Here is a 12,701-nt window from a genome sequence, read left to right on the forward strand (position 1 = left end):
AGAGTTTCACTTGTTTCACACATTTTTGAACCCTTTACCACTAATTTCACCACTTCTCTTCTTACAGCTGAAGCAGAGATACAATTGACAGTACAAAGTTCTCAGGCTATCTGCTGCAAAAATTTGTTCCAACTGCTCTATTCTGACCTTTTGACATCAAAGGATTTCTTCTATACTTTTAAAGATAAAAAACAGGGCTGTGTTTCTGCTTCAGTCAACAAATCACTGTGCAAGTTCTTTTCACAGAAAATTCTTACCTGTTGGAAAATACTAATATTAGTGTCAAAATATCTTTTATTTACATGTGCAGGCACTCCTCAGTTTTGAAGAGGTATCTCAAGACCTTTGTCATACATCCTATATGTTTTCTTCAGGAAAAAACCCAACAATCTATATACATACACTTTTTATATGTAGAATGAGTGTCTTGCATATTGAACCAAAAACTAATTTGACAAGGCATTTTAACTTTTGTGAGAACAACAAACAAACAAACAAACAAACAAACAAAAAACTAAGCAGGATCTTTAAAATGATATGTGAAAATATTATCAGTATGTTAACACTTCCTGAGGAATAAGTAAGTGAAAAGAAAAAATGCTGGAGAAGGGCAGGGGGGGAGAAAAAATGTCTGTTTTCATTTAAAAACAACATTGCAACTGTTTTACTGTCAGAGGTTGTGACTCAGGAAGAAATTATTTTTCATGACATTTTTTTCCTCATTAATGAAGCCAGGTTGTATCTCTACTTTCTTAATACCAAGTAATATTTGCAAATATTTACATGTGTCTAATGATGCTTTTACACATAACAGTATTTGCTGAATTTTAAGAATAATATTGTATTATGTACACTTTCAAAAAGATATGAAAATATTTATTCAACAATATGTTCAAAGGAGTCTTTGATTTCTTCTTTCAGCTGCACACCTGATTGTGTTACAGTTCACATCATAGTTAAAAAATCTTCTAAATTCCAGTCTCCTTAGTTGTTTGTAAAGAAGCTGTAAAAAAACATCATGAAAGGCTGAGATCTAAAAATAAAGAGTCAACTCATGCTAAGCCGCACTCTCTAAGGTTTGTAGTCACGATTTACTCTTGAACCACTGAAAACATTGATGAAGTCAAAATTATGCTATTTACTGAAATGTGAGTAACAACAGTCCTTTTCGTCAACATGGGTCATCAAAATTACATTGGTAATCACAAATTTGTGTGAATTTTCCCATTTAAGGTTAGGTAGTGACAGTGGGCACCAGAATGAAGAAAGCTGAGATATAACTTTTTAAAGCCATTGAGAGCCATGATCTGGTAAATCCTGCATTACTTGCTTCATGTCTTATTTTAACTGCACTGGCTTTTTTCAAATCAAACTTTATAAAACAGCAAGTTCTGCAGAGACATTATTATTTTTAATTTATTAGTTAATGAGAATTTCCATTCTGGCAATATCATTTTCTTTCTCATAATATCATTATTCTACTTCAGACTCTTAAAATGTCTTTATTGTGTTTCTTGTTCTATATTATCGTATTTTATCTTGGAAAGTTCTTTAGATCTCACATAGGCCTATATATCAGGAATTAAACTTTTGGAATAATAATGCTATAAACCATACCGGCAAGGAGCTCAAGATCAAAACCAGAGCAGGTGTAACACAGAATAAAAGCCCAATTCTGCTCCCTCTGCCCATTCCAGCAGCCAGAGAGGACGCCATAGTAAGCAGTATGTTGCCATATCTGGTCCTAAAATATATATATACTCTGTGTCACAGTATTATGCAGCATATCTTGGCAAAAAAATGAAATAATGTTTTACAGAAATATAGAAAAGATCCTGTTCTGAAATGTTTACACAGCCAAACTCGGTATTGACTTCATTGAATATGTAAAACTAAAGCTACAGAATGACGTAACTCAAAATCATACTAAATGCAGACTATATTACACAATGCAAACATTCACATAGCTATTTTGAAAGACATCTAGCCTTGTAACACCGTAAAATCTACCATAATGCTTCTTAGCCAGGTAGTTCTGAAGTTTCATCTGATGGTGATTTGATATCTTTAGATACAGCCCCAGAATATGCAGCTGCAAATTTTGGGGAATAATAGAGAACAAACCTGCAAACTTGCAAATGTGTGGAACTGCCCCTCTTGGTGCAAAATGTTAACTTCTACTAGCTCTAGTGAGAGACGATAATGTTCCTTATTTGCAGCAGAAGATACTAAAATAAAATGTGAATACCTCTGTTTTCAGGTAGGAATTTAAAACACTAAGAATAAATACAACTTCTGTGAGGAAATCTGTTTCTCCTTACACTGCAGCAGCTGCAGACTTCTTTTTGTAATCTTGAAATTTCTGACCTGAAGTTGCTCAAAGTACGGAGCAGTATATCCAAAGACAGAGCAGCATTAATATAGCTTATGATTTTTTATTTCCCCTGAAGAGTCTATCTTCTTAGGTACTACTAGATACCTGGTGACGAAGCTACACTGGGACTTGACAGTAATCTATTGACACATCATACACATCAGGTGCCTGAAGTATTAAGAATGATCTGTACTTTATCTTCAAATGCTAAAGGACTACCTAGTAGAGCAGCTACAGTGATTCACAGCTTGAGAGCTACTACCAACACAGTCAATCTTTTTTAACCTTTGTTTAGCAAAAGGTGTGACCAGTGTTCTATTTATTCATTCCCATCTCATTCCTGATATATTTACAGACCTCTCCAAGCTGCACCACAAATATAATAATAAATAATCTCTAGGATGATCAACATGCCTTGCATATGTAGATCATTTTCTACACTATTGTTATGTCACTTTGAGGAACCTATTTCCAGAATCTGTCTCTTTAAAGAAATTGTTTCCCTTTATCCATCTACTCTTTTATGTATTGGAAACCTGCAAGAAGAAATTGTGGCTTGTTCGCCCAGGGAAAGGCAAACTGATTAACTCAGAACTTTTTGGTAGGAGAGATACAAATATATATATGCATGTTTGTACATGATATTTCTTTTTCTAATGTCTACTCTTCAAAATATAGCAAAATCCTGTTTCTCTTACTCAGATGAGTAGTTCAGCTTGATTTACTCACCAGAATGAGACAAACAGAATTTGCCCAGTAGTCTTTACGGAGTAGAGTGAACAGAAATCTTCTTCCAGAGCCACATAGATTTTCCATTTTCTCCTGCCTTTCTTTTTTTTTTCTCCCCCAATAAAAATTAATTGTTTGGATCCTAAGTGATTCGAAAGTCACATGGAATTTTGAATCTGGCAACAAAAATTATATAGCACTGGCCTATATTTAGGTATTTTTAACAGACTGACATTTGAAAGCATTTTTTAAAGTATATTTAGAATATGATTGCTGAAATTAAAAGCAATGAAACATGCTAAAGTGTAGCTTTTCTGACTTCCCAGTATGTTACTAAACACTGTTCTTCATTCACATTGACCTCACGTGTGCATAAAAACACAAATGATCTATTTTCAAAGGCGCTAAGAATGTGCAAATCTCTCGCACCAATAAAAACTGGAAGTATACTGCATCCTTGCTTATCCATCCAAAATTACATATATATATACATGTGTATATATATATATATATATATATGAACGTATATAAGTTGTTCAGGGTTTTTTTTGGTTTTGGTTGGTTGATTGGTTTTGGTTTTGCTTTTTTTTTGTGTTGAAGAAATTCATGGATGCATAGAACTATCACAACCATGACATATGCTAAAAAGTAGTGAGTAAACACACAAGTTGTTAAACTGTGTGACTAACATGTAGCAGAAGTCACTTGAAGAGAGTTAAGATGACACCTCTCTTACACGTACCAGATAGTATTTTTTCAGCTGCTGGTCATTTTGGGTCAGTCTGAAAACCATCGTCACTAAGTAACACTTTACTCCACAGGTATTCATTGATATCAATTGGGCTATCTGTAGAATAAAATACTCTTCATGAAAAATAAGGGAATCATAAGGCGTATTTGCTTTACTGGCTCTTACTGCAAAGCAAAAATATGTTACACACTTCTAATAGGAGTAAGAGGATTTGGATCTTACTGAGAAATACATTATTTATTTGATTTTAAATATTTACAGACTCAATTGGATGTACTAGGTAATAATATAATATTTAGTATGTATATATATATTCATGGATATGTAAGTATGTGTGTGTATATATATATATATATACACACACATATATATACATATATATAAACTTAAAGTTTTAATAACAGGCTCCTGCTAAAGAATTCTGACATTAAACTCTTGCAAGAAAATAAGAATGAAGACAACCAGTATCATTGTATGTAACAGACAGTGCAAGATTATTGTGGCTCATTAATAATCTGGAAAAACTAAAGTGAATATTGCTAGAGAACATTTATAGAGTCATTTAAGCTTCCCTTACTGAGGTAAAAAAGAAGACTGCTTTTCTGAATTGACTAATGAAAGGAGATGGTGAAGCAGCTGTTTGAAATCTGTATCTTTTTTCCACTGGCTATACCTTTGATTCCTAACTGTGCAATTTGCTTTTCCAGACATAGGTTTCCTGGAGTGATTAAGGATACAGTAGATCCAGAGAGAGGGCTGATTCTTTACTATTTCCTCCTAAGTTTGTCATTTGAATTTTACATAAGGCAGAAGTACAGGAACAGACACAAAGTAGTATCTACATTCTAAACACAAATTTTATATAAAATTTACTTCAGGGATGTGGAGATGGAGAATACAAAATGTATTTTAGTAACATAAAATTAGAGTGAAGAAGATCAGATTTTCTTATGTAGCTACTTTAAGTCTAGACCTTTCCTAAACAGGAACCAACTGCTCTTGTTTCATACTGTGTATTCCTTTTGTCAATACAACTACGACATATAGTATCAATAAGTATGTTTGAACAGGTTGTTCACTAGGGAGAAATTAAAGTTTTCTAATCTACTGGTTGGACCATCTATACATCTGAAACACTCTGTGTAGATGTTCAGGCAAAGTAAACACAATATTAGATAGACCAGTATGTGTTATGAGGGGTTATGATTAACATTTCCGACAGCTGTCATAATGAAAACTGTTATAGAAAGCACAACACACCTTTTTAAGGGAGGAAATTCCTCTTTTAGCTTTATATAGATCTCAGAAAAAAAATCATGTTTGATATTATACAGTGAACACTGTAAAAAAGTGAATCATATTTTCCATAGGGATTTTACACTACAATTGAATCTTTACTACTGAGTAGCATCAATACATGAATTAATTGCTTTATATAGACATTACATGGTTGTAGGAAAGTATAATTTTCTGTCTTTTAGTAACTGTTACGCTTGTCGGTAGGAAAAAAAGTGTGGGTTTTTTTAGCATTCTGACAACTCCATTTTACAGTAAAAAGTTGACATTACTTAAACAAGTATCATTGAAAGTTATTTGGTTTTTAAAGCATGAATAATAAAGCAAATTATCTCTGGTTGTGCCCTAACCTAAACTCCTTACTGAAGTGTCACTTTTTGTTAAAATCAATTTCAGATTTTAAGTATTGCTCCCCTCACCTAATTGATAGCAACACAAATCCATGATAGGCATAAAATGAAATTGTTTCTGTGACACAACTCAATAGTGGGTTGGTGATTAGTTCACAGTGACCTTGTACAGACAGCTGTTTTTCTTTTTTTTTCTTTTTTCTTTTTTTTTTTTTCCCGATTATAAATATTCAGTTTACAGGCTATCAGTTACTGGAATTTTGGTTACTTAACCTGACAATTATCAATGGCCACTTCTATTTTGTTTAAAACATTAGATACAGGCGGCAACTAGAACATTCAGTGCTCACAGACAGCAGGGCATGATAACTCAAAGATAAAATGAATTTTCTTTTGGTACATCAAGTGTCTACAGTGCAACTTCTTTCCCACTAGCTTCATACACAAAATGAGTCTGTGTCACTTCTGATACACTCAGCTCATTCCCCTATGACTCGGAACAGCATATTAGGAGAACCATAGGATAAAACAGATATGACATTTCAAGTATATTTATTAGTCATTATCCAGAGCCTGCTTTCAATTCAAACGTTAAAAATCACTTTGGAACATACCTGTAGTATTTGAACATTAGGCTGCATTAATCATGAAGTAATACTTTCAATTAAATCAATTGGAGCCAAATTCTGCCCTCATCTTCACTCTGCAAGTTCGTCTCTCTGGAATACATCTTCTGAGTTTAGATTTTAAACTATCTGCTAAAAATTAAGTCATTCTTTAATTAGCACCCTATATTCAATGGTCCAAATTCTGACATTTCTCAGAATCACAAAAGTTGGTAGAGAACAGTGTGCAGAATGCAGCCCAGCTGTAATTTCTAAATGAGCTTTGGCAGAAGAAAAACCATGTAAGTCTCTTAGTATAAAGCAATCATCAATATCTACTCAGGCTACTGGAAATCTGACCAGTTGTTTTATTGTTTTATGACAGGATGTGAGTTTTGTTAACATTTGGTGTAGAAGGGAATGACCACACACATTTTCTTTCTATTTGACTAAGCAAAATTTTAAGCGCTGAAGGTTTGGTTGTTTATGGGAAGAGGAGGAGGCAATGGAGCCCAAATGATACTGTTCCATGTAAATAAATAAATAAATAAATAAAGTATAGCTATTCTAAAGAAGGAAATTATAAAAATTAAAAAACATCTTGGAAAGCTAGTTCATATTTACATACAGGGTTGGAGGGCTATAATACACTGCTGCAATAGATGTCCTCAGTGTGTAGAGTTTCTCCCTATTAGTTACTGCAGATGATATGATTGCTTCAGAAACACCTTCCCCCTTCTCTATGCCAAACCAAAGCAAAGTGAAACCTGTGGAAGCGCCCATCTTTGTCTGATGATCTTCTGCAAAAATACCCCAGTATGCCCCTAACCTACTAAATGCCTGTCTGTGCTCTCACATGCACCTCTTTTGTACTGATGGAACTCTGTCTCAGTGGGCATTTACTTTTGAATCACATTGGAAACACCAGTGTGACAGCAGAACCAGACCCACCAGATGTGGTCTGGTCCCACTTTAAGTCCACCTCTCTGTAGTGACATGTGTTGGTCCCTTCAGTGGTGCCTTACAGCAGATTTCACTGCAGACAAAAGGTAAAGTTAAACCAGAGTCTAAAGTGAGGTCCAGGGTATTCTAAAAGTCTCCTACCTGAATTATGGACATCCGGCTCGGGGGAGCCTCGCTGGCGTTAGTCCCTTGCCCTGTGAAGCTGGTGTGGCAGCCCACATGTCCCTGGGGTACAGTCAGGTTGTTGGAGGCGGGCTTCAGATACATCACCTCAGACCTGGGAGAGCTGAGGGGCAGGCGGGTCTGGTAGTCAAAGTACATGGGTGATGTGGCCAGGGATGGGCTGCTCACCACATTCATGACATTGAGGGGACCTCGGCTGTCCTCGCCCTCACTGGGCACCAGCATAATGTCATTCTTGCTGATCTTCTTCTTCTTGCCCTTGCTCCCTCCACTGCCACTGCCTCCTCCTCCCCCGCCACTGCCTCCCCCTCCTCCCAGCTGAGGGTGGCTATACTCAGCAATGCGACAATTATAGGTGCGGATCTCCTTGTTCTCTCGCTTGCACTTCACAGCAATAGTGATCATGGCAGCCAGCAAGATGATGGAGACAGTGCTCAGCGTCACGATCAGGGGCAGTGACAAGTCCCAGTGTGGTCGCCGATGCTGCTCACCATTCACCTGTGGCTCACCAGCCTCAGGCAGGGGCCCTGCCAAGGCCCTGACAATGAGCTTGGCCACTGCGGAGAGGCTGGGCTTGCCGTGGTCACTGACTTTTACCACCAGTTCAGCCACAGGGCTGAGCTCCTCCCAGTAGGGGTGCAAGGTGCGTATCTCGCCGCTAGTGGGGTCCATCTCAAAGAGGTGTTCCTCATTGCCTTCCACAATCTCATACGTGAGGCGTCCGCTCTCCCCAAAGTCACTGTCCAGGGCACGGACGGTGCCCACGGGATAGCCCACCCCAGCATTGCGTGGCACCTGCAGCTCGGCAGTGTCATTGATGAGGGCAGGCAGGACAATGAGGGGTGCATTGTCATTGACATCGAGCACCGTGACACGTACCGTGGCGTTGCTTTCGCGGTGGGGTGAACCTGAGTCTTTGGCTAGCACACGAAACTCAAAGTGTTTTGTCTGCTCGTAGTTGAAGCTCCTCAGGGCATAGATAGCACCATTGGTGGGGTTGACAGAGACATAGGTGTAAATGGAAACATCACCCACATGCCCAGGCAGAATGGAGTAAGAGACTGTCCCATTTTGGCCCAGGTCAGGGTCCTGGGCCAAGACAGAGCCCAGGTACTCTCCAGGGATGTTGTTCTCGGGCACCTGTAACACATAGAGGTTCTTGCTGAAGCGGGGTGGGTTGTCATTCTCATCGAGGATCCTGACAGAAAATGACTTGGTGGAGTTGAGTGGAGGGTTGCCTCCATCACGTGCCACAATGGTCACATTGTACTCATCCTGTGCCTCACGGTCCAGGGGTCGGTCAGTGACCACTGTGTAGAAGTTATCATAGTTCTCCTCCAGGGTGAAAGGAATGGCTCCAGGCCCACCGCCACCACCCAACACCCGGCACTGCAGCTGCCCATTCTTGCCTGAGTCACGGTCAGTGACTCGCACCAGGGCAATGACAGTTCCTGGTGGGGCAGCCTCACTCAGTGCTCCCTGGCGAACGGAGACAAAGCCAATGGTGGGCGCATTGTCATTGCGGTCAATGAGGCGGACGGTGACCTTGCAGTGAGCGGGGATGGGATTGGGCCCCAAGTCCCGAGCCTGAACATCAATCTCAATGAGGCCGCTCTCCTCATAGTCCAGATTGCCCTTGACACGGATGAGGCCACTCTGCGGGTCAATGCTAAACAGGTCGCGAACACGCTCAGGTGCGTAGCCGCTAAAGGAGTAGAGCACCTCTCCATTGGTACCCTCGTCGGCATCAGTGGCATTAAGGTCAATGACAGCAGTACCCAGTGGTGCATTCTCCGGCAGCTCTACCACATAGGAGGCTGCTTCAAAGACAGGGCTGTTGTCATTAGAGTCAATGAGGCGCACATTGATCTGCACAGTGCCTGAACGTGGTGGGTCACCACCATCCAGTGCTGTCAGCACCAGGGTGTGGTGACTCTGCTCCTCACGGTCTAATGGCTTCTGGATGACCAGCTCTGGAAACTTCGTGCCATCACCACGGGACTTCACATCAAGAGAGAAGAGACCGTAGTCATCACGGGTGAGCAGGTAGGTGCGCAGCCCGTTGTCCCCAGCATCCGGGTCATGGGCACTGGTGAGGGGGAAGCGGGTGCCTGGAGCAGCATTTTCTGAGATGTCCATGTCCACTTGGTCAGAAGGGAACGCCGGTGCATTGTCATTCAGGTCCTGGATCTCCACCTTGATCATGCAGATCTCCTGGTCGTTGGCGAACACCTCGAGGGAGAGCTGGCACTTGGTGTTGCGCCGGCACAGCGCCTCCCGGTCGATGCGCTGCTTGGTGTAGAGGAGCCCGCTCTCCCCGTCCACATCCAGGAGGTGAGGGGCCGAGTTCTCCAGCACTCGGAAGGTGGACTTGGGGCCGCGGCCGCCGCCGGGAGCGCCGCGCTCCGCGGGCAGCATCCCGCCTCCCACCGAGCCTGCCGCCAGCCGCGCATCGCGGCCGATGTTCCCGATGACCGTGCCTGCTCCCTGCTCCTCCGGCACCGAGTAATTCAGGTTCTTCAGCGACAGGGCGGGAGCCCAGTAGAGGAAGAAGCAACAAATGGAAAGGTACATCCCCGAGGAGGGGTGGGGGTAGCAGCAGCTGCAGCGGCGACCAGGGTTGTCCCCGTGTTCTCTGCCTCCTGCTCTGGGTTTGTTCTTCCTCCTCCTCCGTCGTCTCTCTCTCTTTTTTTGATTTTTTTTTTTTTTTCCGTCTCTCTCCCCACCCCTATATTTTAAGTTCCTGAACCTGTTGCTCTAAAACATCTGCAAAGACACAGGATGAGAGGCAGCAAATGGACCATGTAGCTCAGAGGGAGGGAGCAATCGCAAGGGGGGTGGGGGGAGCGGCAGAGAGGCGGGGGAGCAGCTTCGGCAACGTTTCACCAAGCGCTTGCCGTGCTTGCAGTCCCCTCGCAGTTACTTCGGCTGTCCAACTTCGGCAGTAGGAGGATTTAAAAAATCAGAAAATTCGCAAAAGATCTTCTCCTCCGGGCATACGAAGCGTTCCCGATCCTTGAATCCCCGCAGATGTACAAAGGATAATAAAAATAACAATAATAAAAAATCGGCGGCAGTGGTTGTTTTTCTAAAAACGATCAAAAAGATTATTTTTCAAATACGTGTATTCATATATACATAGGAAAGGAGGGTGGCCACAAGTCTGTCAGCAGGGGTAGAAAAGCTTATTTGCTATTCATCGCTTGTGATGGAGTAGACTGAAGGGGTGGGAGAGAGAAAAGGGGAAAAAAAAGTCTCAGCTTGTTGTTGAAGCCCTCTTCGTGTGCAGTGAGAGGCAGTGAAATGTCTGATTGCACCGCGGGGTTGTTGGTTTTCAGGGAGTGTTTTGCTGCATTTAGAGATCTGATCTTGCATTGCTTGCGGCAGAGAGCTGCATCTCGCTGCCACCGGTATTTCCCCCCTCTCTGTCTCGTACACCCTCACTCTTTCCTTCCCGAATCAGAAGGAAAGGAGGATTGCAGGGCAAGAGGCAGAAACAAAACATACACAAAAAACCCCTGCAAAAACTAGTGTCCGGATTTGTAGTTTCCTTTCTCTCCCTCTACTACCAGCCTCCCATTCGTCCTTTTGTGGAAAAAAAAAAAAAAAAAAAATTAAGAAACCCACCAGCTGACCGTCATTATTAGCAGTAAAATATATATTTTGAGAGAAATCACAGACTGTGCTCAATCAGATGCACACTTGGGTTTCTTTAAGACAGGCCAGTAGCCGCCGCCACCACCACATCCTTTCTCTATGTGTATCTATGCATGTGTGCGTATGCGTGTCTGAGGAGCTGCACTTTTCTCGATGCAGTTTAATTCCAGTTTGCTTTTCTCTCCAACCGAGAGGAAATCAACAGGCAACCCATGGCTGGACGCACAGATTAAAAAAAAAAAAAAAAAAAAAAAAGGCAGCAAGAGAGAGAAAGAGTGAGAAAGGAAGGGGGGGAAAGAGAGAAAGAAAGAAAAGCCACCCCCCCACACACACACACTCTCTCTCTCTCTTAGTCTATCGCTAAAAGGGAAACAGTCTCTGTATTCACAGGGCTGCGCTGTCAAGTGCCTCTCTTTTCTTCCTATTCAGCATCTCCTTCCAATGACACTGCTGCCTAGTCCTCTTCATTTAGAGGAGGGGAGAAGAAGAGGAAAAACAATCCTGGCGATGAATAAAGTGGGAGATCTTTTAAACGACTAATTCGCTTATATTACAAACTATGCAGTTTCGCGATTGGTGTGATGCGGTTTTTTGCAATCCTTTCAAGCTTTAACGGTCTCTCTGGGCATCTTTGTAGAGTGGAGAAAAGCGGCGGCAACGCCAGATGCGTTCCCCCTCTCCGATATCCCTTTCCCAGCGATAAGATGTGTAGTTAAGTATTGGGGAAGGGTAACTAAATTTTATTTCAGGTTCTAAAACCCAGAAATAAATGAATGTCACATCCAGAAATGCAGGTGCTTCAATCTGCTGGATGAGTCAGATCCAGCGGAACAAATCACATTCACTATCGCCTCCTGTTCCTCCCTTCACAGACATTAGTTGCAGCTTCTCCCTAACGCTTCTCTGACTCACTCTATAGACAGGAGAAAAAATTAATCAGGTTTATATTTTGGAGGGGGGGGGGGGGGGGGGAGAAGGGGGAAAAAAAAAAAAAAAAGAATGGGAGGGGGTGTCAGATCCAGCTACACTTTTACTATACCTCTTTCTCCGGGAGACTGAGGATCAGGAAAACAAGGCTGTTATCCACTCACTGGCACAGAGGCGCGTCTGTCTCCTGCTTTGCTGAGTGTTTTTAACCACCTTTCCTCAGTGTTATGTGTCATATAAATCAGAGATCTTTCATATTAAAAGAAAAAAATAGAAAAAAACACAAAAAACAAAAAACCCCAATAAAAACATACAGCTCACAGATCTAATTCCGAGTCTCAGTTCTGCACTGTTTGGTTTGTTTTTGTTTTTGTTTTTTTCTCCTTTATTTGAGTCCGGACCCAAAGTACACAATTCTGCAACCTGTGGTAGAGAGGCTTTCAAAGGAAAAAGAAAATAAGGAAAAAAATGAATGTTCTTCTCTGCCTCATTGATGAGTGGCCCATTTCGAACAGACGGTCGCCAGTCTTAGCCAGACAGCACGCGAAAGTAACGCCGACTTCCCATAAACCAGATCCATTTCACCAGCCGCCCGCAGGTAAGTGGAGAATTCGGCGAAAATTCAACAGTTGGAGCCGCTCTCTGCCTCTGCCTCTGCCTCTGCCCCTCTCTCTCTCTCTCTCTCTCTCTCTCTCTCTCTCTCTCTCTCTCTCTCTCTCTCTCTCCCCCTCGCCTCCCTCACTGCAGTACCGGCAGTGCCGCCGCGCTCGCCCAGCGCCGCTCGCCGACTGCCTCTATTCACCTCACGCCGCGGCTTAAACATTGATACGGATTCCCCGCCAGCCAATCGGTGGCAGCGGCGGCGA

General features: G+C 41.9%; 1 protein-coding gene across 1 annotated transcript in view; it reads right to left on the reverse strand.

The window, feature by feature from the left end:
* The window catches only part of PCDH17 (protocadherin 17), a gene marked incomplete at its 3' end in the record, with an annotated part of 91,227 nt that extends 80,972 nt beyond the window's left edge, over nucleotides 1-10,255 (reverse strand). Inside the window, exon 1 of the mRNA XM_080363185.1 lies at nucleotides 7,210-10,255. Coding sequence (XP_080219311.1) covers nucleotides 7,210-9,825 — 2,616 coding nt within the window. The 5' untranslated portion in view covers nucleotides 9,826-10,255. The remainder of the gene's footprint in view (nucleotides 1-7,209) is intronic.
* Between the last annotated feature and the right edge of the window lie 2,446 nt (nucleotides 10,256-12,701).

Source organism: Nesoenas mayeri (assembly GCF_963082525.1).
Source record: "Nesoenas mayeri genome assembly, chromosome: 1".
Lineage (NCBI taxonomy): Eukaryota > Metazoa > Chordata > Aves > Columbiformes > Columbidae > Nesoenas > Nesoenas mayeri.